The sequence below is a fragment of the Coffea arabica genome, chromosome 2c (assembly GCF_036785885.1).
Source record: "Coffea arabica cultivar ET-39 chromosome 2c, Coffea Arabica ET-39 HiFi, whole genome shotgun sequence".
In the NCBI taxonomy this organism is placed as follows: domain Eukaryota; kingdom Viridiplantae; phylum Streptophyta; class Magnoliopsida; order Gentianales; family Rubiaceae; genus Coffea; species Coffea arabica.
Window position 1 is genome coordinate 17,623,636 of NC_092312.1, and position 25,877 is coordinate 17,649,512.

General features: G+C 36.6%; 3 protein-coding genes and 1 long non-coding RNA gene across 8 annotated transcripts; 1 reads left to right on the plus strand and 3 right to left on the minus strand.

Annotated features, from left to right (window-relative positions):
• Positions 1-13: 13 nt before the first annotated feature.
• On the minus strand, positions 14-4,914 carry LOC113726462 (cyclase-like protein 2). 2 transcript variants are annotated; one of them, XR_011839073.1, is made up of 7 exons: positions 4,013-4,914; positions 3,850-3,894; positions 2,707-2,779; positions 2,173-2,270; positions 1,585-1,658; positions 471-591; positions 14-343 (listed from the first exon to the last, which is right to left on the minus strand). XR_011839073.1 is itself a non-coding variant. In XM_027250193.2 (7 exons), the coding sequence occupies exons 1-6, from the start codon at positions 4,362-4,364 to the stop codon at positions 482-484; spliced, it is 765 nt and encodes a 254-aa protein (XP_027105994.1). In that variant the 5' UTR covers positions 4,365-4,850; the 3' UTR covers positions 14-343; positions 471-481. The 2 variants fall into 2 exon arrangements, 1 of the variants encoding a protein (XP_027105994.1); XM_027250193.2 differs by having other exon boundaries at positions 471-604; positions 4,013-4,850.
• A 2,346-nt stretch (positions 4,915-7,260) lies between these two features.
• Positions 7,261-12,865, minus strand: LOC113726463 (cyclase-like protein 2). Of its 4 annotated transcripts, none has more exons than XM_027250196.2 (7): positions 12,318-12,865; positions 10,414-10,458; positions 10,251-10,323; positions 8,955-9,052; positions 8,077-8,147; positions 7,675-7,830; positions 7,261-7,495 (listed from the first exon to the last, which is right to left on the minus strand). In XM_027250196.2, the coding sequence occupies exons 1-6, from the start codon at positions 12,721-12,723 to the stop codon at positions 7,705-7,707; spliced, it is 819 nt and encodes a 272-aa protein (XP_027105997.1). In that variant the 5' UTR covers positions 12,724-12,865; the 3' UTR covers positions 7,261-7,495; positions 7,675-7,704. The 4 variants fall into 4 exon arrangements, with proteins under 4 accessions (XP_027105997.1, XP_027105996.1, XP_027105999.1 ...); XM_027250195.2 differs by having other exon boundaries at positions 7,261-7,536; positions 12,318-12,864; XM_027250198.2 differs by lacking the exon at positions 12,318-12,865 and adding an exon at positions 11,087-11,705.
• A 640-nt stretch (positions 12,866-13,505) lies between these two features.
• LOC113726464 (uncharacterized) lies at positions 13,506-15,881 on the minus strand. The gene is made up of 3 exons (XR_003457525.2): positions 15,661-15,881; positions 14,242-14,300; positions 13,506-13,840 (listed from the first exon to the last, which is right to left on the minus strand). It is a non-coding gene; the product is annotated as an uncharacterized lncRNA (long non-coding RNA).
• Positions 15,882-21,681: 5,800 nt separating this feature from the next.
• Positions 21,682-23,168, plus strand: LOC113726465 (protein STRUBBELIG-RECEPTOR FAMILY 7-like). The gene has a single exon (XM_027250199.2). The coding sequence runs from the start codon at positions 21,868-21,870 to the stop codon at positions 23,035-23,037; it is 1,170 nt and encodes a 389-aa protein (XP_027106000.1). The 5' UTR covers positions 21,682-21,867; the 3' UTR covers positions 23,038-23,168.
• The last annotated feature ends 2,709 nt before the right edge of the window (positions 23,169-25,877 follow it).

The following is a 25,877-nucleotide window of genomic DNA, read 5'->3' on the forward strand; positions in this document are numbered from 1 at the left end:
AGAAAGAAATGAATAAGAACAAGCGAGCAAGAGGAGCTCTGGTGTATGCGTGAATTAATCAAGTGTTAACTAACAATGGTGAAGTTTCCCTGGAAACACAAACATGTTAATTACCAAAAAAAACAAAAGGGCCCTGCCTCCCCAAGCTATATTATCAGTGTGCGCATACTGACGCGAAGATAGTGCCCGAGGCCTGTGCTTGCCGATCATAGTTGCAAATCAAACAAGTTAAGAGTCCACCAGCCAAGTGCAGGTTGCTTGAGAAGACCTCTAGAAGATAGCCATTGGATCGCGACCATATTCCATGACAAGACCTTGAGGGATAACATCTACTCTTGGCTCCCTGCAGCAAGAACGCCGAATCAGAAACCGGAGATAATGGCACGTCACAAGTAAAAAAGTAACAGATAATACCTCTAGCATTCAAGTTATTTTACAAAATATGGGAAATATGGAGAGAAAACACTTACAAAGGAATTGTTTATTTCACAAGAATGCACCTTGCTGGTCCTGCCTCTGCCAGCACCCTTAACGGTAAACAGTAGACCGTGTAGCATCCTGGTTCAACCTCGTCAAGTTTCAAGTTTTCGACTGGAATAATGCCCTAGTGATTCAGCCACATTAGTCACACTACTAACTATAGAACATGCTTGAGGAATTCTCCCATCCTCGAGAAATTCACCAAGTAAATGGCTCAACAGACTCAATGTTGAGAACAGAAGCATAGTGTGTGATATGATCTGTGGTTGAAAATTTGCACAAGTTGGAGTAGGAAATTGTGGATTCATAAAATCTTTCAAGCAACTTATTAATGCATTAGTACCAATTATGAAGCAAAAAGGGCATCAGAAACCAGTACAGTCCATCATGGTCATAGCAGTGAAGATATCCTTATTCGAATTGAGGTTTATTTATAAGATGATGAATTTTCCTAAAAGTGACTATTTTTACTTAATGCACTGCTCATGACATAAGAGGACAAAGTGGCAGGAGCTCTTTCTTTGGGGGAGGGGGTTTGCTTAAGCTTTGTACAATGAACCGCCAGAAAAGTTCTTTCATGCTTTAAATATATTGGCTCAAACCCTTTGAAGACATCGATGTAAAAAACATGTTTTTTTTTGGCCAATTTGGTATTAAGTTCATGAATTTCAGCTCAGAAACCTTTGTCTTCCTAGGGCGCCCATTAATTCAACAATGTGCGCTAAATGTTTTTGGGGAGAGCAAGGGAATTTCACTCACTAATATGGACATGGGGCAGATGAAGTTGTGTCAGGTTGTTGTATTCTTACAATATTTGGTGTACATATATATAAACAATTTTACTTTAAGTAACAAAATTCAACACTTTGGCAGGGAAAAGAAAAGGAGCAGAAAAAAAATTCACATGTAGAAAGGGTACCTCAAAACATGTAACAAATATAATAACTGTACACAACTTCATCTAACATAACCGTACCTGTCCCCATTCTTAGTAATGTGACATTAGCAAAAATAAGTTATTGGCCTTGCTGATATCTTTTAGCTGACGGTTTCGTAGGGACTCAAATCAAGACTGGATGAAGAATTGAAGAAACATAACCTTACCCTGGATGCTCCTAAGAAGATTTTGTGAACACCGACAATTTGACCTTCTACAGCAACAGACATGTAATCAATTCCTACAATTGATGATGACAACATAATTTAGCAAAATCACGATACAGCAAAACTAGTATAAGCTTTTCAATCACATGGATAAACAAAAGAAAAGGAGCTTATTAAATGATACACAACAATCATAAAGGAAAAGGAAAATAGAAATCACACAAACAACAAAAGAAAAAAACAACCACATGCAAAATTTCATCTCAAATCTCTACTCTTTAAGGTATGCTCAATATAAGGTGGAATCTAGTCTTATCAACATTGAGGCCTATATTCACTTATCTTTTTTAGTATATATATTCGTTTTATCTTTTGAGTTGGCTCTACATTTAGGTCATATATTCACTGGTAAAATATAGAAGATTATCATAACATAACATAGATTTAAATCCTGTTGTCATGTAAAATATTTACACCATCAAAAAGTAAGAAATCAATTTGCAATTACAGAAACCATTCTAAATTCCTCTATGAGCAATGTTTAAGTCAGGCATACGCATGGTAACTAAATTCCGTTCTTTGACTCACCAACAAATGTGACATCAGTCTTCTGAACCAATCTCCGTGCCCCACCTACCGTAAATCCTGTAAAATTTCCTTCAAACTTTTGTTGATCCATCAGCTTCCTAAAAAATGCAATCAGTTCAGATAAACACTCAATTAATCAAATGGCGGACCTGGTCTACTCCGAACGGTATTTTGATGTAGCAGTCACAATTGAAGACACTCAAAGCACTACTTGTGACACATGATATAAATGCTTGAAAAGAATGAAAGTCTTTGATCATGTGAGTCCCACAATAATAATACAGATTGGCATGAAGAAGCAAATTTGACATACAAAATTAGATTTCTGAGAGGATTTCTTACGCCACATATCAACACAAAAGTGTCCTTTAACACAAGTAATGAGGGGTACTGCATGCATAGAGCATTATGTGACTTAAACATCATCTGATATAGTCTCCATGATGCAAATGGAAAATTGTGAATTTCATTATGATCAGATTTACTAAGAGTAAGGTTCAGCAGATCAAGTTCAAGCTCTTCATCTAACTCTACCTGTAAGTGTTTTGTGTCTTAAAAATTACACGCTTTACTCCTCTAGGAATTTTCAAAGAGTCAATGACTTGACCTGTAAGAAGCCAATAATCATAAGATAAGCCATCAGTGGTGTCTAAAAACATTAAATCAAACAAATAGAAAACATTTCAGGAAGCAATAAGCACCTTCTTTAATGCACATAAGACATTGTTGTGTCAGACATTAACAAGAAATGTCAAGGAACCAACTAAGCCTTATTGGATCACTGGAAATGCTTGGGAATCATAATCAAGGCCAATTGTAAAGCAATACATAGCAGATAAATTATCTTCAAAAAAGCAGCCAAAAGATAGAATTAAAACTTGAGCTATCGACGGATATTTTGTACATCCAACAATTCCTTCACTACTATTATAAAACACCTAATGAACAATTAAAGTCGTGCGTAAGATCAAGGCATTTTTTTTTTCGAAAGTATTATCTACTTGTTGGGACAAACACTTTGGACGAATAAAAGAGAAGCGAATTGAAAAATTAAGAGAATGTAAATGCATTGCACATGAATGTCATCATCAACAGCAGAGATGCCACAAACTATTGGTATTAGGTCCCATAATGGAATGGTATCAAGAAAGAAAATTTTCTAATCATTTTATTGAACTCTTTATTCAAGAAATTCCCTTTGGTCCCAATCACACTTTCGTAAAACATAAGCCTTCAACTATGGCTGTTTGAATTCAGAGACAAAAAGATACTTCATAAGCCTTCAAATCTGGTAGCAGCTAATACAACGCGATCATTAATTCCCCATCATCTACGTAACAAGCATAAAATTGGCCAATTCAATAAATAAATATTGCATTTGTTGCAACCATCTTGCTAATATACACAAAAACATTTGAACTCTAGAAACTAAATGAAGGATTTCACCAAAGAGTTAAGCCTACTAGTATGTGGCCATTCTCCCAGATGATGAAATTAGCATTAATTGTACACGCGTAAGATAGGTAGGAATGAGAAAGCAATCATAAGTTCGGTACACGATATAATGTTTTTAAAAAAGGACGCAAAATTACTGGTGCGCAAATCAAAAAAGGGAAGGAAAAAACTAAAAGAGTTGTTATAACCAAAGAGAACACGTAGTACTTTAGAAATGCATACCAGTTATATTTACACCATTTGGAGTCTGAACGACCAAAACAGGACCTGTAAAAGAAGTTTAGACAACTTGCTACCAGAAATACTGCAATTTACTACCAAAAATTAGCAAAACAAAGGAACAGAAACTATTAAGGTGAGCTGAGAGAGAAGGTTGTTGTTGTACCCACAAGAGTTGAGAGGTTGAGGGAATCGACGGTAACCTGGTGAAGTAACTGCTCCGGGAAAATGTGTGAAGGGGAATCAACATGGGTGCCATAATGAGTGCCGATATTGAGAATACCATCTATATAAGGGCCGCCAAAGATTTCAGTTGTTAAATTCCGAGCACCGGTCACAGAACCAAAGGTGGCCATGCCATTCCTCATTGTTCGAGAAATATCAATGATGATGCGGTCATCAAAATCTGCGGGGATGGGGGCGGCGGCAGCTGCCACGGCGGGGATGGTGAGGAAACCATTACGTGCTGCTGCCACGATGGCAATTATGTTGATCCAACATGAAAATATCATTTTCATGTTTTTTGGTTATATTAAACCTCTGCGGTGGCTTCTGAGGAGTGATTCTCCTTAAGTTTTGTAAACCCAGAACCCTTTTGTTGTGGGGAGGGGAGGGGAGAGGAGAGACTGGGAGATGGTAGGAAAGAAGATAGGGTTTTTAAAGCGAGGTAGCCTAAACAAATATCTCCGGTCATGCCAGATGTGTTGCTGGAATGACGGATGACAGATGCGGATGCCATAATGGTTTGGCGGAAGCAAACGCGGTTCCGGTGGAGACGGCGAATCCAGACGCAGACAACGGAGAGAGGTCAAGACGGAAGTACGGATCCAAGGACTCAGGAAGACTAAAATTTAGGTTCCAGAGCAAATTTTAATTAACAGACAATTTTGCCCCTCTTTAGTTAACAACTGACCATTCCTTGATTAAAAGAAATTTTAGGCTTCGTTTCGGAGTTGAGGATTTGGACAGAAAAGAAAAGAAAAGAAGAGAAAGTTTAAGTTTTTCTTTATTTTGTGAGTTTTTAATAAGAAAGAAAAGAAAGGAAATGAGAGGATTCAAAAGTATGAATAATGGGCAAAAATTTTCCTTTTAAATTGGTTGAAAATAGAGAGAAAGTTTGAGGAAGTTTGTGAAATTTTTTTAGAATATCTATTTTATTTTTAAAAAGATTTTGAATAAATATTTAATAACTTCCATATTTAAAATTATTCTATGAATTTTCAAAACTCTCGAACAACATAACAATCCTTTCACTTTCCTTCTCTTCTCTCATAACTTAAGCTTCTCTCCCCCTTCTCTTTTCTATCATAAACTCCCAAACTAAGGTTCCGTTTGATAAAACTGAATATGAATTTTGAAGTTTGAATTCTGAAATCTGAATATTGAAACAATTAATTTACTGAATTTTAAACACAAAAAAAAATTTATGAATGTTTGAATTTTAATGCTAAACCTATTTATACTATTTGATAAACATTTATAACTGAATGCTTAATAAGTTAAATTTGACAATTTTGCCCTTCTATCTTTTCATCCAAAAAAGAAATAGAACCTATGATTTAATTAGCTAAAAATATTAGGTATGAAATGACAATATTTATTTTTAAATCAAATTAATATAAAAAATGAATTATATTATATGAGAAGTATGGAGAATAAGTGAAAGTCATTCAAAAGGAAAAAAAGAGAAATAGAAAATCATTAGGTAGAAAATATTAGGTTGTTTAATTATATAAGAATTTTGAACATAATTAATAAACAATGGTAGATTTGGTAGATAAAATAAGGTGGTTGAAGTAATTCTATTTATTCTTATCAGAATTAAGCATTCAGTTAGGATTCTTGGGTCGAAAAAAATACACATAAGTTTAGCACTACTTAACAAATTTAGCAAATAAATTTTTATTTATCAAACACTAAAAACATGAATATCTGAAAAAGTTCATATTCAATATTTTTTTATGTTATCAAACAAACCTTAAGCCGTAAGGTCCCATAGAGCCGTCCGCTCCTTCTCCCCATCCATCACGTCAATGCGCCCCTCATCGCTCCGTTACCGTCTCAAACATTTACGTTCCTCCTCCTCACCTACAAATCAAAGATGAAACCAAAGCCCAATTTAACCCACTCAACCGCTTCCTCGGCTTTGCTACCAAAAGTCCTAAGGCAGCGAATTCAGTCCCCCCCCCCCCCCCCCCCCTTCATACTGAAAGTGAGTACTGGCGCCAACAAACAATGAACGAAATGGCTTCAGCGGATACTTATTATTGTTCCTATATAATTTGACGGTCACTCTTTTGTTTGTCTATTCCTGCATCATGCTTGATTTTTTTTTTTTTTACTTAAAAATATTCCAACCTTTCGATCAGATTAATCCTCTAAATCTGCATAAAATCTTACCTAAAAAATATACAGTGAGATAGTACACAAAAACCGATCACGAGACTTACTGATAATTACCGTACTACGAAACCAGTCTGATTAGCTACGAAGAGCACATCATGCTTGATTGATTCAGTAAAAATGTTGACTGAAAGTTGGGGGACAATTGGTAAATCAAAGTGAGGGACATTTGCGTCACTGATGCGTGCAAAGGACTGATTCGACTTGGATGGGAATTATTTGTCAAAAAATTATACGGTGAATAGGAATTATTTATTTGCATCGTAATCATATTTTTTAACATAATTTTTTATTTTTTCAATATTGATACACTCTCTGGTATCCACGCATGTGGATAATAATATTTGATGATGTGGCATCCACGTAAATATCAAACCCAAAAAACAAAAAAAAAAAAAAATCATGGGTTTGAGGATGTGAAATTCAAGTCTACTCTCCCTCCTCCATCACTCGTCCTCCTACAATCCTCTTCCATTATCTCTCTATCCTACAATCCTCTTCCATTATTTCTCTCTATCGCTTTGCTATAATAAACTCTTAACAATTGGAGAAGCCACATGAGAGAATACTCAAATCATTTCCGGAAAAACCTTAATTTGATTTAAATATATTTCAATTTCAACCGCTCATTAATTTCAACTCTATCGTCCCATCCCATTCCCATATGAGTGAAGCAGTAAACCCATCCTTACGAAACTGAGCATCACTTAAATTATAGAACCGATGATTACTTTTGTTGTAGTATCTTGATAAAAAGGCTTTACGGTCTTCAAAATCCCCTCACTTTGATATTTTATGACAACAACTGGTCAGGCTTATGGCTGCTCTCTTTCCTTTCTGTTTGGAAAGTAGCCGTTCATGGAGAAATGGGGGAATAGGCAAAGCCAATGGTGGTGGAGGTTGTGAGAGGAGGGTTGTCACATTGGTTGAAAGAGAGTAGAGAAGATAATAACAGTGCTGATGTTGATAGAGATGTTGGGTAAATTGGTCTTTAAACGTTGACACATAGGATCGGATAATCTCGCTCAACGCAGCATTTCTTTATTTTATATATATCACATCGCAAGTCGCAAGTAATTATATTATTTCCATAACGTCCTATCCAATCATTATTACCCATAGCAAATTATATATTCCGCTCACACCGTCTTCCTGACAAGCATTTCTAGTACAAATGACAAATGATATTACACCTACGCGCAGCACTGATCCTCCGCATGTCCACCCACTCTCAAGTATCCTTAGCCTCCGGAAAGTATCCATGCAAATGTGTGAGTTGCAGATGAACTGGTGAAAAAGAGCTCAGAAACAAATTATAAATCTAAGTGCTAATTTTCAGCTCAAGATGATGAGTATCAACCAGCTTCAATCCAACACAGAAACACAAGTGCAAGGAAAAGCAAATATGACTCAACGGCAACTTACCAGATGGTAATGAAAATATCTTAGGGTATATCATTTGATAAGGATGCATCGGATGGGTGATCCCTCGGCACCAAGCAACCTCAGAGGTAAGCAATGCACAGTATAAATTCCTGGTTGAACCCCGTCAAGTTTCAAGCCTTCCACAAGAATGATTTCCTGCACCATTTCAACAATTATAATGTAAACAGAAAAATTCTCAAATCAGCAATGCCAGCATGGTAAACCTACTAACTTTTTTTTATGTTTTTCCCCAATATAAAATGGTGAATTCTGGAAAATCATCCAAGTAGGAAACAAGTCAATTCCACAAAGAGAGAGAGGGGGGGGGGGGGGGGGGGGACAAAGATGATTATGACTGTAATTGAGATAAAATGTTTAAACTGGCAAGGTAGAGAACATTACCCTGCTTTCCAGGAAAACAAGGTGCGAAGGGATCAGATCAACAAATGCAGCAACAGATAAGTAATCAATTCCTACAAGCCAAACAACCAAATAGATTAACAAAAATGTTTTTTTTTTTTTGCTATAACTCATGAGAGAAAATTCTCCCATGCATCATGACTGAACTTAATAATCCACAAAATTCTCCAGTGGTACAAGACCGAATGACATTGGTCTTGATCGTTGTTCATGACACCCTGAAATATTGTTACTGCTTGAATCTCTAGAATTCAACAGGTTGATATGGACATGGTGCTTCCTATATAAGTTAATATCTGATATTCATGAACTAGAATCAGAAATATGACCCAGTCCTCAAGCAAAATTAATCCGGCAAAACTAACTTACTGCATCTTGCAAAAATATCAAAACATTAGCAATATACATGTATATGGAAATGGCTAACAAGAGCACAGTTTGAGTAACATTTTTGTGGAGCATGGTGGACATGTGAAAATTATAGCAATGCCAACAAAAATATCCATTTGCCTTAGTGTATTCTATGCGATTAACTCAGGTGTTACAGCAGCATAACAAGTTAAAATAATATTTCTATGCAGCACAGTAAACATATGAATATAACAGCAATTCCAACAAAAATAATTCATCTGTGGTCATGTATTCAGGTGATTAATTTAGGTGTCATGCTCATTATAACTAAGGGTCCAAGTGAACGGAGAACATACTGTATTCAGCAGAAATTGACCATCATTATTAGTCACGTGAAGTGCGCATTATGTTTTACAAGAGAATAAGTGTAATTGCCATGGCAGCGAATATAAATATTACTCTCAACAAAATACACCAGGAAGCAACAGAATCACAATAATCTAGCTCACCAACAAGTTTGATATCAGTGTTATCCACAAGCCACTGTGCTCCATCCTTCATGAATCCCACATAACTAGTATCAAACTCCTTCTTCAACATAAGGCGCCTGAAAATGGAATTAGCTTGGAGTAAATCAAAGTTAATCTGAAACAGAAAGTCTCACCAGTAGTAAAGCATCCTTCCACTGGTAAAGTGACCTGCCACAGTGCTGGAGATCATAAATCTCATCCCCCCCCCCCCAAAAAAAAGGGGGACCTATTAGCCTTCCACTTGACATTTGAACTATTGTCTACTACAAGAAAATTAGCAGTTCAAACCCAACCACTAGTAAGAATTAGTTTTCAATCAACTAATGGCTTTTGAAACTAAAACCTAAAACCATCTGATGCAAGACCCTCTGATAACTTGTTGATTATCTGGCCAATGCTACAAGAGCAGCAGGATCCAACATTATGCATAAACCTAAAATTTCTTATTTTGCATGGTGGGAAGTAATGTGCACTTTTACATTAGCACACATGCATCAAAACCTCTAGCCAGATTCCTTTCTCATCTAAAGTAATTCAAGCAGGGAACTGAAACCAAACAAATCATGCTAAATCTAGACTGAAACTTCTTACTTCCTCAGAAGTTAGAACTGTGTGCCCACAATATCTGGTATCTCGGGTTCTCTGTTTGGAAGTCATCAGGGATGACTTTTCCATGGAATTTGTAATTTTTCTTGAACCATGCCTTTTCCAATCTCACAATAGATTTGGTCAACTTGTAATGGTTCGCTAATGGGAGCAAGGTAGAATGAAATCATCATTCATCTTAAAAATCAAATCCCCAAGCTTATTTAGTATCAGAAGGCAGACAGAAAAACGTAGGAAGACTCTCAATGTCGACAATCTTTCATTTAGCAGGGTCTCCCTAATCCCTGTTGTATGTAGGTGGGTGGGGTTTGGAAGCGAAGGATTAAGGTCTATAATAGGGAACCGTTACCATATATTATTATAAAACAATTCGGTTCCGCTCAATTCCTACGTTTTGAACTTTAACCAAAAAAATGCAGACAGCAAAGCATATTTGACAAAAATCATTCAGTTATCTACATTAGAATTACCAATACATGAAGCATCAACTACTACACGTTGATAAGATGCTTCAGATGACAAAACCCATATTCAATCACTTAAATGGGCTCTATTAGTTTTTGCTATGAATTTTGAGATATACTTGTTGCATGAACTTTGATCAATTGTAACAAGCTATAGCATCCACAAAGTATAAATCTCAACCACAATGTGGACTAATGAAATAACCTGTCAGTGTTTAACGTTCTGAAAAGTACTCGTTTTACTCCCCGGGGGATATTCAAGGACTTCATAACTTCAGCTGGAATTAAAAAGGAAAAAGGAAAAAAGACAATGTTATTTTGTGATTCAGAGATTAGCAAAACTACGAAGTTTTGCTGCGTTATTATACCTGTCAGATTTTTGTCCCTTGGAACATCAATTAGCAACGCAGGACCTGCACAATGAAAAGCAACATGGTAGGGAAAATTATGCACCTATTAAACCACAAAAAACAATGACTCAGCAAATAGCACAGAGGAAAATATGTGAAAAATGAGTATGCATTCAAGCTATTCATACACGAGAAGAGGCCCAAACTAATGCATCAAAGTATTCACAAGGAAAGGGCACACTTGCAAAGTCACCAGGAGAAATATCACACACACAACAGAATTTCACTAGAATAAAATAACCCATGCAAAAGTACTTGATCCATGAATGAAAAGTAGAAATCGTCATAGGGAATGGTCAAACAAAGAGCAGATAACTTACTGTATAAACACCCAAATTAGAATATTAAAAAATAAATAATAAATAGAAAAAATGAAACCGTCTTTGAGTATAATGTAGTAAACAAAGAAGAAGCCAAAAGTCCCACGAACAACCATAAGAAACAAGAAGTTCTGATTAGGTCCCGACGTCTAATCCTTGCTTGGAAGCACAATATTCAACCAAAAAGTAAAGGACAAATTTACTTCAGTACAGAACATACTGACATTTGTATTAATCCTATGTTACACGGCCAAAGTAATTTTGATAGTGGTAATATCAACTAAAAAAGGGAGCAAGTTCGCAACTAATACCATTTAGAACTCTGAGGTCTAGGGAGTCAATATCAAATCCAGCATCATAGTAGTGATCATACATATGCCCCGGAGCATCAACATGAGTGCCAGAATGAACAGGTATTTTCAGCTCAGAGAAATTATAATCCGACCCATTCTTCATGCTTAACAAAAGAGTGAGGTATTCTCCTATACCGTCAGGAGTTCCCACAGGTGTTTCAGGAGTGAAGGGGTGGGTGATATCAATTATTTCTCCACCTTCGTAAACTTCTCTCCTCTCAGGCCTCAAGTTACCAATATTATTGAGACAAGCACCTTCATCACCATAGCCAGTTGGGTATGCATCATCAGCCGATGAAAGCGCCGAAGATAGCAGCTCCGTGCATACCAACAACACGATTAGAGCTTTCATCTTCTTTTGCTTCCCAGAGAAATCAACTGGAATAAATGACTAGAAGTGTCCCAGTAGATATGATCGCCTAATAACATATGTCCTCGCAAAGTCCAGATGTTGAAAGGAAAGGGATCCTGTGATGGATATTTTATTGAAAGCGGGGACAATGATACCAAACCCAAGAGCATCTTCTCATGGTTGTGAATTTTTATTCTGGTTCACTTTCCATGTTTTTAAAGCATCAACAGATGCCCTGATTATCACACAGTTTTAGGCACCTAACTTTTGTCCTTTATTAAAAAAGAAAAGTTAACTCTATCCGTTTACTGCACTACAAGTCTACAATAATCTCCATGCCACGTTTTCATGCTTATCCAGGGCATAGATCAAGGGCATAGACTATTGCCCCTCGCTAACAGTAAAATGGAAATGTGAATGTTCTCGCCAACAGTTATAAAGTAGCGTGGCCCGGCTCAGGTAAAATCCTTTGAACTGAAAAACCTATTATTTTCATAGGAATTTCACCATTTTACTGATTTAATTTAAGGTGGCAGCCAACTCAGTACACGTCGATAAGGGGGATTCCCTTGATTCAATCCAGCTGGTTCATCACCTCAAACCACTTGGCGGTTTTAACTAATTACTAGTATGCACCACAAAACCCACAGCTTATGACGTGTGATGCACGTGCTGGGCAGCCAGATGATAAAACTTCGAAATGCTGCTTGTAATTTAATCAAGCAGGTGGCGGCACTCAGCAGGTATCATACACCAATGCTTACAAAATTGCGAAACGGGAAGTAGAAATACAAAATTACCAATATTGAAGAGTGAGAAATTAGGGGCGGTGGTTACCGTTGAGGACTTCGAGGTCCAGAGTATCGACGTCGAAGCCAGCATCGAAGTAATGATCGAACACATGTCCCGGCGCGTCGACGTGAGTACCAGTGTGGGTTGGGAGCTTCATTTGGGAGTTATTAGCTTCAGAATTATTCTTCATGCTGTAGGGAAGCCATAAGAACTGGCCGATGCCGTCGCTTGAGCCCCAATTCGGCATGTCAGGGTGGTAACGATGAGAGATATCGAATATTCTGCCATCACCATAGACTTCGCGTCGGACGGGGATGAGGTCGTCGGTGGTGGTTTCGAGGCCGTATGATGACGGGTAGGCGGAATTAGAAGCAGTAATTGGTGGGAGGATAGTGTGCACCGCGGCGCATGCCAGCAGGATAGACAGCGTGAATTTGATTGGGCGCGCCATAGCCAGGCCTTTCCTTTGTATTGTGAATGACTCCACTGAATTCTGCAACTATTGCAAATGGACTAGGAGTCTCTGTACTCACTTCTCTGTCGGATTACTCAGTGGAGGGATGTACGAGCACGCGCTATGAAGGCGCTTCGCAGATTAGTGGTGGGTTTAGTCAAATGCAGAAGATTATTATATCATATCAGGACGATGCAAATTTGTCATACAATTACTTTGAGGGAAATATATAAACTAAGGAAAGGTTTCCGTGCCAGGGATAGTTGTATGGTTGAGAAAACACGTTCCTGACCCCTGGCCCCTTGGGGTCAGCTCAACTGGTGATCCCATGGGGTCTTCCTCGTGGTGGCACCGGTTCGAGTATGACTTCACGTACCGCTTGAGTGCTCTTGAGAGTGGAATACTCCAGGACTAGGAGATTAGTCGGATTTCATAAGAATTGATTCAGACATCTCTGTGTTGATAAAAAAAAAAAGAGAGAGAGAGAGAAAACACGTTCCTAGGTTGGGTTACAAACGAATCAAATCATTTGAAAATCGATTCGGTCAAAATTCAACACGAACTCGCTAGTCAGACTATCGAACTCGAGCCAGGTATAAGGAAATTGAGCTCGACTCACAAGCCAATTATAAATTTTTTATTTTTATTAAAACAGTGAAATTACATATATATATATATATATCAATAATGTTTTTATTATTTATTAAGGGAAAATAAATATTTTATTTCTTTTTTACAAAGTAAAATAATTATTTTTTATTTTTTTAGCTCAAGTAAACTTTGTAACGATCCCATTTTCCCCTAAGGCGAATCAGAGGGGTCAACGGGCCGCCTGCCCAGCTCTCGCCAGGACTCAGTCATTCCCTACCGTCCTCGAATGAATTACAAGATAAAACTCAACTTTTACATCATATTCTCCAAAATTTACATATCACAATCGAAGCGGAAACTAGTTCTAAGCGAAAAATGTAGATTTACATCCGATTCAATTCCAAATATTTATACAAGCCCAAAAGTACATAAACCAAAACCAAAACCAAAACTAAACTATACAAGATGTACGCCATCCAGCCACACAAAGATCCAAATACAAGGTCTTCCTTTACCTCGATCCCTGTGGGGAGAAGAAGATAATAGGGGGTGAGCTAGAAGCTCAGCGAGTGACCAGTAAAATCAACAGCCAAGTCTATTTCACAATAAAGCATTAATATGATGTCATGATGTAGTAATCAAATGTTCATTTATTGCTCATGTGAGCCAGTGAAGTTCTTGTACTTAAATATCCAATGCTCGTTTAGATCATGTAACCATGAAACAGAGGTAAGGAGCCATCGTGCTCCAAAGAACGTGTAAACAATAGTGGAGACATTGGTTCTAAGCACAAGACTTTCCAGGAACTCATTGGAGCCAAATTATGTCATGGCACACACCCGAACCCCCAAATGATATGCAATGGAGTAATAAATGCAAGAATTAGTTCAAAAGTAACTTTGGGACAGTCGAGGGATCACTCACACAAAATCTAGTGCTTCAAGTATTCACGTTCAACTATACTCCAGGTTTGAAGTCCAGCTCTGCGATAAAAATCCAATTTGAGAACTTGAAACACGAGTAAGATTCGAAACTTAAACGTTCCGTTCATTAAGAATCAACCAATTGAAATTCATTTGAAAGGCATTCGTGAAACACTTGCTCGCTTTTCAAATCATAAGGTTTTGTAGTATAGATACTTGGAAATAACACTTGAGTTGAAAGTATAAGGAAATACAAGTTTACATTGGCCATTATGTCTTTTCCTCAAGGGTACAAGTTCGGCCAAGTCCTAATGTATAACCCTCGATAAACAAAGTAGCAAAGGTGCTTGCTAGTTCAAGTAATAATCACTTAACTTTACACAAGTTACAAGTCTCGTTTCCTAGTTCTCGAGTATAAATTCGGGCAGCATGCCCTTTGTGTTTACCTAATTTTCCAGCCTTTTAGGCTTCATTATTTTTCTTCAACAACAACCCAACAACATACATATCAGCAATTTATGTCAAGAGCCGTTCCATAGGCTTACAATATCATAACAACAAGAATCGCATCAAGTACAAGTGCAGAAATTCAATGTGGCACAAGACAGATTTGACGTATAAAAGCGAAAATAACTTGTCCGAGGCTACGCTTATCGGATTAAGGCAAAACCTATGCCGTTTCGAAGCTAAGACACAAAGCTACAACATTCATGAAGGTCACTTAGTCCATTTCCTAATGTAACTTAGTCAAAATCTCAGATTACTAAACCAGAAACCAATTCATCGGCTGTTTAAACGCATTATGCTGTAACGGACCTAACTCAGTGTACACAAGTCCGAATCAGGTTTTCTTTGAGGCATTTTAAAGCTACTTCAGAACACTACAACTTTTATGTTTTGGCCCAGAGCTAAATCAGAATGGATCCTGGTCAAAAATCGTGATAAACTGGACTGAACTGAAGAAACGGACTGCTGGAAAATTCTTAAAATAGTAGGGGTATTTTGGACTTTTCACGTTCTGCGTTGCTCCGATTGAGCTGAAATTTTATAGGCACTTATAAAATACCATTCTCTACAACTTTCCTTCTTTGACCAAAGGCCAATTCGGCCTCTAACACATAGATACAAATTCGGACAGAAATGATCAAGAATTTTCCAGAAATCTGGAATTTGTAGTTTCTAGTGAAATTTTCCCTAATTTCTCACTCCAATCACTCCCAAAACACCTTATAAAACCTCAATGGTAACATACAAGTATCACACATCAAGTTGGGCAGAAATTCCACAGCCCTAGTTCATCAATTAAATTGGGGAAAAACTTCTACACATGCTAGCATCCATGAATCCACCACCAATCAAGCTACTAAGCTTACTTTAACCATGATTGAAAGAGAAAGTTAGAGAGATATCATCCTCTTACCTTGATTTGAGTTCTCCAAGGGTAGCCCAAGCCTTCTCTTTCCAAAATTTCACCACCAAACACTAGCTAATCACTCAAGGAGAAGATTAATCGGTTTGGTTTGGTTTGATTCTTGCTTTATAGATGAATCCAAGAAGAAATGAAGAGGTTTCTCTCTTATTCTTCCTCTCTCCCTCTCTCGGCTCTTAGCAGCAGAAGTAAGGTGGAAGACTTAGCTCATTTGGGATATAAGAAGGTAAGATGGTTAAGTAAGGTCTTGGTCATTCATTTGCCAACACTTGGCACTACCACATCCACTCAATTTATTTCTTTCTTTCCTTGCATAATTAGTCAACATTTTCGGTCAGACTTAGCTGATATTGAGAGGATATTTTGCTCAAAAATCAATGAGCTTGTAGGGTAAGAAAGTGGTGGTCAAATGGTGCGTTCAAACGGTAGTGCGCGGGACCCGTCGGTTCGCGCCATTTTCCTTAAAAACACCCGCACTAGGGTTTTTACTTCCCATTCACTAACTTTATTTCATTTCTCCTAATCACATATTATTTCTCACTTAAAAGTCACTTTTATTCACCAAATTTAATCCTTGCTCCATACCGAAAATTCATCCGGCGAGAAAATCGAGAAAACCTAATTTTGCTCAATTTGAAACCGAAGTGAAAAATCCTATTTTCTAGGTTCATTGGCACTTATTGTGGGGTGATTGAGTAGTATGGCCATTATAAAGTGGTATTTGTCAAAGAAAAGGGAATTTTAAGAAAAATATAAGGAATTTGCACGGCTTCTAGCCGGATTTTCCCACAAAACTCTATTCACCAGAAATTTTTCCCTTTTCTTCTGCCTCGGGGCGTCACAAACTCGAGTTCAAGCTGAGCTAAGCTCGCATTTGAGATCGGACTTGAGTTTGAGTTTTATATTGAAAGTTCGTTAATGTCAAGTTCATGTGTGATAAAATTGAGTCGAAACTCGATTTGATTAGACTAAAATTCGACTCGACTCAATTCATTTTCAACCCTACTTCCCATATAAGGGTATAATCAAATCTAATTAAATCGAACACCCTAGAGTTCAAGGTTGTTTGATTTTTTTAACGAATTTAAAATTTTGTTCTTGTTTGATTTGTTTATTTGTCAAACCGAGTTTGAATCAGTTTTTATCGAATTTGAATGTTATCAAACATAAAACGCTGTTCAAATTTAATTTGACTAATTAATGAATCAAGTTTGAACTAGTTCTTACTAAATGAACCAAGTTTGATCTAATTATTATCAAATCAAACTCGATTCAAGTACCAACTTGATTAATTTTCAGCCCTCCCTATATGAAGCGAACTCCCAGATACTTGGGAGAGCGATATGACGCGCATTGGTTAAATCGTCATATAATTTCATATGGAGTTGAATACAATTCCGTCCTTGTAACTTGATCAAAGTAGCGCTGGCCCTAAAATTTAAGATGTTGCAAGTGGACCCTCTTCGCCTTTTATTTTTTGGATCCAACAGGGGAAGGTTAAAGCTTAAAAAGCGGAGAAGGGATGAGAAGATATAAACATGAAACCTCTAATACCTCGGCCTCATGACTTGCTGCTCTGAAAACCTAAAATGATGTTTTATTTAAGTTCAATTTTAAGCACCTATTCAATTCCACTTATGTAAAAAGAATCCTTTCATTGATAGTATAAACTTGATTAGTTCTTCATAAATTTCCTCAATTTATTAGTTTACTACATATTTCTACAAATGTTAGTTTTATCTTCACAAATGAGCCCCCGTTAAGAAACATTGAGCCAATGCTTCAAATCCAAATTCAGTACATGAGACGAGTTTCTTGTTCGCATTTGTGGTTTAATCAATCGGGTCAAGGGTTAAACCTTTTTATCTAGAATTTGAAAATTTTGAAAAATATTTAAATGTAGCGAGAAAAAATTCTTAGTGACTAATCGATTCAATTATCTGAGGTTTTCGTAAGAAAATTCAATTATAGATAATTTGTATACATATAATGCAAAATTCTACGTTTGAATGCATTAACATAAATAAATTATCCGAGGTTTTGATAAATTAATTAGTTATGAAGTGAAATGGGAGAGAGTGAATAAATATTCGAGGATTGACACCTAGTTAATGGCTAATCAATTATTTTTCATTATGAATTAAATTAATTATTTGACGTTTTGCTAAGAAAGGATTAGTGCGTACTCCCTCCGTCCCACTTTGATAGTCTTGTTTTCCTTTTTCGTTTGTCCCAAATTGTAGTCCACTTTCCAATTGAAGAATGTAGTTGTATTTTAATTTTCCTAAAATACCCTTATTCAATGTAAGTTGTTGTTACTATAAACCTACTCCATTTAATGAGAGTTGATTCTTTTTTTACCATCAATTCAAGTTCCCATAAAATTGTACTCTAATTAATGTGAGGGTATTTTAGAAAAATAGCTACCTAAATTGATTGTTCCAACAAAATTAATTACTTTTTATTAAACTGTGTGAAAAAAGAACCAGGACTATCAAAATGGGACGGAGGGAGTATAAGATTAGCCAACCAAATGAATCGATTAGCCATTAACTAGGTGTAAGTATCCGCGCTTACCAAGAAAATTCAATTAGCCATTAACCAAAAGAATTGAATTATTCTAAGTTATCAATTCAATTTTCTTACCAAATATGAGTTGCCTAAATGCATATACCAAGCCTTGATCCATGATAAGCATGCAAAACTTAAAATTTAAATGTAAATTTATATGAAATGCATTTCAAACGTAGTAATGCATATAGAATTTACTCTTAAAAAAAAAGTTCATTAACTAGGTTTAAATAAATAAATGCACACAAAACTTACCATACAAATATGAACACTCATATTTATCACACATGTGCATTAAAACAGTTTTCTAAATTAATTTTACAAAAAAATTAATACTTGAACCCATTCTTAACTAGTGCTTGTGACGCTCTTGCTGGCCAAATCCATAAATGAATAGGCATAAACAATTGGATGTCAAAGAAATTCGAGTAGGGGCACCCACTTCTCAAATTGAACTGAATTTTGCAATAAGCAGACAATTTCAGATCGTAAAGCTCTCTCTCTGTCTCTCTCTGTTTATATACAGAAAAACTGCAAACTTATGAGTGACTTGTTTCTGGACCTCTTGCAGGATTACACCATGAAGTAAGCACCACCAAATACTAAAGCTAACTATATGCAGAACTAATCAATCTCTCTTTCATTTCACATATATCAAATCATTACCCCATATATATATATATATATATATATATATATATATATATATATAATTTTTAAAAAAAAACAATCCATCCGGTGGTCATCGGAAAGGAAAGTGTAGGGGTGAAATTAGAGGGTAGTTTACCTCAGGGAATTAAACCATTGATAATTGAGACCGCGTAGACCAACCAACTCGCCGGCTTTCCATTAACATTTGTCGCTTCGACAACTCACACACTTAAACGTCTGAAATATCTGAGTACGGAATGACAAGGACAATAACGAAAGGGGAAGGTTTAATATATATGCCTGAGAGGATTCTGATGCTGCCATGGGAAAGGTTTAATACCTTAAAAAAGAGGAACTACAATAATGAACCGTTACTCGAAGAACGACAATGCGGTTTCATTTTTCGCTTTTAGTGTTCACTTTTTTATACTCCCTCCATCCCACTTTGTTAGTCTTGTTTTCCTTTTTCGTCCGTCCCAAATTGTAGTCCACTTTCCCATTAAGAAATGTAGTAATCTTTCAAATTGTCTAAAATACCCTTATTAAATATCTTGTTATTAATACATTGTTATTAAATACTAACCCACTACATTGAATACATTGAGTTTTTCCAATACATTGAATACATTGACTGCATTGATTAGCATAAGGGTATTTTAGGAAATTATTAATCTAAATTTATGTTTCCAACCAAATTAATTACACTTTCTTAATCTGTGTGAAAAAAAAAACCAAGACTAACAAAACGGGACGGGGGAGTATAACATAACATTACTCGAAGAACGACATGATCCTGTCTGCGCACTACAAATTCCTTCTTGGTTGAAGTGTCGCTCCAACTTGCTTTTTACCATCTTTAAAGATGCAGTTTATAATTGGAGCATTGTTAATGCCACTTTGCTTTTTTATTAATAACACCCTCGCTATCATTTTTATTATATGATTTTTATTTATTAGACTGTGTAATAAAATAATAGTAAAATTGTCTTTAGCAAAAAATAGAGTGCAAATAACATTTTCTATTGTCGTGACAGGCTAGTAGAAACTTTAGTAAGAGAAATTGACAAAATTGTTGCAAAACCAGAGATGTAAATGACAAAAGGAAAAACTCAAGTCAAGAGAGAAACTACACTTGAATTAAGCCAAAAATCTATATATATATATATATATATATATATATATATATATATACTCACAAAGGCAATTCATGAGAGAAGGGGAAAAAATGGAAAGTTAATTATATCTTTTTCTTTTTTTTACCTTTATTCAGAAGTTGAATGGAAAAATGTGGAACGAGTTTAGATTCTACTGGCGTTGTGCTTTTGTTCTTTAACATTTTAACAATGAAAAATAATGAGTAGCCCTCACCTCATTTTCTCTCTATTTCTCTCCTGCTAAAAAGAAAAATAGAATTTACGCGCATTAAAATTTCGTATCGCATTTTTTTAAAAGGCTTTTACATGCATTTTAAGGATAATCTTCCACAAGGACGACTATATTGTTATCAAATTTACCCCAAAAAAAATAATCACCTTATGCTAAATATCACTATAGACACATGCAAATGACAATGTATACAGGCAAATACTATCTTAAATAACCACAAAAAAAAGAGAGAAAATATTTGTAAAAAAATGCTACATGCACATACTAGGTCACAAAAAATTTAAATGCTGGTGATTACAAATGATTAATCCCTTCTAATCAGAAAATATTTGGATATAAATATTATTTGCAAATGATATCTCACTTGTGTCATAAGTATATTTTTCGATTACTTTTTTATATTTCTAACAACTTATTCTTCTTGCATATATTACGTCATAAAAAATACTAAAGTATTATTTCAAACAATCTTCTATCCACGTGCATCCAATTTATATGCTTTTCAGCGAAACTTCTGCAATGTGGTATATCACATTGTGGTAAATCAGAGTGATAAAAGAAGAAGGAAAAAAATTATAAAATAGGGAATATCATTCAAAACGTCCTGCACATTTTGTCAAATAAAATTTTTGACTCCTTTACTTTTAAAATGATAACTTTACGTTCCGTATAAAATCAAGTCTGTAATTTTCGGTTCCTCCATAAATTTTCAATTACTTTTTTTTTTAAGTTTGAGCAAAAATGTTGGATCCCATTTGTAGTTAAATAAATAATTATATTCATATTCATTTTTATCCCTAACAAAATAAGATCTAATTTGAACCATATTCATTTTTAGCACTAAAAAAGTGGGATCTGTCTTTTTTTGTACATAAAAAATGATTGCATATAGATTATATAATGATTTCAGAATAAAAAGTGGTCAGAAATTTGTATTGGAATCAAATTTTACTAACTTAAATTAGTAAATTATTTAAAATTACTATTTTAAATGTAAAATACGGAAAAAATTCATTTAACGAAATGCGAGAAAAGTTTTACATAATCTTTCCTATAAAATACCACAAACATGATATACCATGTGAATGACTGCACAGCTTCAATGTTGGGGCCAATGTTATCATTAATGTTGGCCCTAGGTTTTTTAGTGCAATTCCTTGCTGGGGCCAATGTTGCCATTGATGTTTGCCCAAGTTTTTGAGTGCAACAGCAATATACTGCTGTCCAACTGGAGAACAACAACATCCGTTGACATTTGGTACAGTAGATAGTATGAAATCATCAAATCTCCAATGAGCCTTCTGTCACACACTAACTCTCTCTCATGCTACGCGGATTATCTCCTAAATTATTACTACAACAATATCTCTACTTAAATTTAACTCTTATAAAGAACACGTAAACAATACTCGAGAGTACATACCACAAGCGTTACATGTTAATGTGTAACAAAAGATCCGGAGCCTTCAAATCTCCCCGCCTCAGTTCACACACTTCACCATTAAGACTGACTACTCATATATTACTAGCACTCTCCGCTCGCTCGCTCGTTGCCCGGATCCCTCGTCGCTACTTTCCAACATTTCTACCATGCCTAAGCTGCCGGGGAAAATCCATAATCCTGCACCTTTCTTCCTCCTCATCCTTCTTTGTTTTTCCTTCATTATTTCAGCTACGTCCGGCCTCACCTTTTCATCAGATGTAACGGCCCTTAAAGCCTTCAAAGCCGCTATCAAGCCCTCTTCAATTAAGCCATATTCATGCCTTGGCTCCTGGAACTTCTCCAACGACCCTTGCTCCATTCCTCGGGCTTATTTCTCCTGCGGTCTTTTATGCAGTGGCAACAGAGTAACCCAGCTCACCCTCGACCCGGCTGATTACGCCGGCACCCTGACTCCACTCATTTCCAAGCTCACTCAGCTCGTCACGCTCGACCTCTCAACTAACAAATTCTCCGGCCCAATCCCACCGCTCTACTCCCTAGCCAATCTACAAACTCTTGTACTCCGATTCAACTCCTTCTCCGGCACAGTCCCACCCTCTTTAACCGCGCTTAAATCCCTCGAGACGGTTGATCTCTCGCACAATTATCTTTCGGGATCGCTGCCCAACTCGTGGAGCTCGATCGGCAGCTTGAGAAGGCTCGACCTGAGTTACAACAAACTCACCGGTTCACTCCCCAAACTCCCGCCCAACCTCATTGAGCTGGCGATCAAAGCCAATTATCTGTCCGGGCCGCTTTACAGGACTTCATTCCAGGGGTTAACTCAGTTGGAAGTTGTTGAACTCAGTGGGAACTCGTTTGCGGGGACACTCGAAGCTTGGTTTTTTCTTTTGCCTGCTTTGCAGCAGGTGGACTTGGCGAATAACAGCTTCACGCGGGTCGACATCTGGAAGCCTACGAATGGGAACAGCGACCTGGTGGCCGTCGATCTGGGATTTAACAGAATCCAAGGGTATTTGTCCGTAAATTTCGCGGCGTACCCTCTGTTGTCGTCTCTGTCATTGCGTTACAACCGGTTTCGTGGACCAATCCCGTGGGAATACAGCAAGAGGGAGTCATTGAAGCGGCTGTTTTTGGATGGGAATTTCTTGAATGGGTCGCCGCCGGCGGGATTTTTCAGCGCGGGGACGTCAGTTTCTGGCAGTTTAGGGGACAATTGCCTACAAAAATGCCCGGTTTCTTCGCAACTTTGCTTGAAATCGCAGAAGCCTTCGGCCATTTGTCAGCATGCCTACGGGGGGAAACCAAGGTCCTAGTGTCAGTCAATTGTCTTCAATTTTTTGTTTTTGTTTTGTACTTTTTGGAAAAGAAAAAAACCTGTACAACACAATTTTCATTTTCAAAGATCGTGTAAGATAAAATATACTATAGCTAGTGTTTTATTCTATTCTATTTTACTTTTTTTTTTTTTGTTTTGTGTGGAGACTGGATTTTAGATGATCCGAAGTATAAAATGTTGCATAGTTTTAATAATAATATCCTTGTGGAATAAATTTAATGAAGGATTATTAGTAAGTAGTAGAAAAGCAGTCGTCATTATTCATTAAAATAGAAAAAGTAGTACAAGTGTCAGGCCAAAATTGCAATATGTCAAGTCTTTGACTGATGAGGTGGTGGTGGTGTAAGCGCGAATCTTTCAACTGTTCAGGCGGCCTTCGGACAAAAATATGCAGCTGGGTACGATATTAAGTGGATGCCCTCGTGTCGTACTCGTATGATATCACACGAATGTGGTTGTTGACCACGTTTTCGTTTTTGCGGGCAAAGCCCCCTATTTGTTGCTAAACTTATTCAACTTAGAAGAAGTCAGGTATTACTTCGAATTTAACTCAAGAATGCCTCCAAAGAAATTTACTCCACCGACTAATTTTCTCCTTGGAGTCTAAATACTAATTGCCAACTAAGGTATGGATCAAAGCCTCTCCAATTAAAATGTTATCTAGTTTCAATCCATTTGTGTAATTCATACCACAAGTTGAAAGTCCGCAGCCGCAGTTGGGCATAGAGCTGCAAACGAGTCGAGTCCAATTTTAGGCTAATCAAGTTGAGTCTCGATTAAATTTTATCAAGTTCGAACTCGAGCCGGCAATTTAAGTTCGAGCTCGACTCGAATCAATTCGAGCTGAGTTCGAGGTCGAAAAAATAAAAAATAATTATTTTATTTTTTAAAAAATAAATAAAATAATATTTTTTTAATAAATAATAGAATAAAAAATATATATACTTAAAATAAAAAAATAAAAAATATTATATATATATATATACTTGAGCTTGCAAGCCGTCTCGCGAAATAACGAGTTTAATATTTTGAACTCAAATTTGATATTGATCAAGCTCGACTCGAGCTTGACTTAACCGACTTGATTTGTTTACCGCCCTAATTGGACACAGTCAATTTGGATGTCGGCATACCCGACGGAGGGTGAAGACGTTCAATCCTCTTTCGGTGGCTTTTATTATACTTTTTAGGCCCCAGATTTTATCGCGTGGCCCATCGTACTTACTCTTCTTTGCCTTGGACAAGACCCCATACTCGGACCAGTGTCCTTTGGTATTCCACAAATTGTCGTATCATATAAATGCAACCAACTGGCATTAAGCTGACCAAAGGCTTTAAATTTTGACGGGATAGAAGGCCAATAATTTGCCATAATGTCTAATTTTCTTAAATTTATATGGGTGCACTCTGTCTCCATCTTCGTCTGATCTGATAGTAGTTCAATTTCTATCATTGACTTCCTAGTAGGTCCAGTTGTGCTTTTCTTCCTTGATTAGGTTAGAGTAGGAGTAAAAATAAAATTAGAGTAGATAAATGACGAATGACAATATATATATATATATATATATGGTCTTCATAATTCCCTTTTTATGGTTTTAGGTTACCAGCGACTTTTGTGTGTATGCGTTTAACAAGTCAACTGTCAAAGAAGCAGTAATTGAATAGAGTACAGATAACAAACTTGAGACATGGAAACTAAAAATAAAAAATTCTGTATAGTCGTACGAACTATTGGATTTAATGTATTTACCATATGCATCAAGTACTTTCACATTTTCGTGAGGTAGCAGAAGCATTGTAATGCACAATCCTATTGAAATGAATTTTTTTTTAACTAGAGATTTATCCCAAGTTTTATGAAGAGCAGATGAGGAATTATGAGAGTTAGCATGGCGGCTAATCAATGCGGATTTCAATGTAGAATCAGGAAACTGGAAAACGAAACGTAATTGTTTAAGGATGCGGAAATGTATAGTCCTGCATGGGCTAGTTTTGTGTTTAAACAGATGCCTAGCTGTTCAGGAAAGGTGCTTAGCTCGAGTTTAATATAAGCGCCGGAAAGATATTGGTCTTGTTTTATATATATGCTTCAGCAGAGAGTTTTTTGGAGCTCAGTACAGCAATTTTTTTTTTTGTTTTTAGAGTTTAGTACAGCTTAGAGTCAGCCGAAAGCAATTAAATTTTATACCACACGAACATCAACCACTGTTTAAATGCAGGAAAAAACAGTTGGCAAAGATGCTTTAACCTAACCCTCTTCAATAATTAATGAGCAAGTTCAATGATTATGTCCCACAAGATTGGCGGCACATCTTTAAACTAAACGCATCAATTAACTAAGATCAGAAAGGGATGGTCCGTCCGCAAACTTCTTCCTTTGCTGAAGCCCTGATCACAGATCGATAATGGTCCGTGATTTAAACAATTTCCATTTGACCAATGATGCGACTGTCTAAGACGCGATCTGAGCTGAGTTGCAGCGAGCTGGGCTGGCTGAGAGCGACCGAGCTGAGAGGGGGAAAGCGAGCGGGCTATCCTGCAAAGAAAAGCGACGGCGGGGCTGGAATCCCCGGAGTAACTCCGACGATCACATATTAGGATTTACCTTTCTTCTACCAAAATTGTCCCTCTCTTCCCCTTTCTTGTCACAACTGCAAATCTTTTATCAGTCAATGGATGCCCAACGATAAGGGATTGAGAATGGTCCATCATTTGCCATTCGTCGTTTTTCAACAAGATAATCATTGGGATATCATAGGCCTAATGATTTTGCTTCCAATTAATCATTAAGATTATTAAGATAAATGAGGAATACGT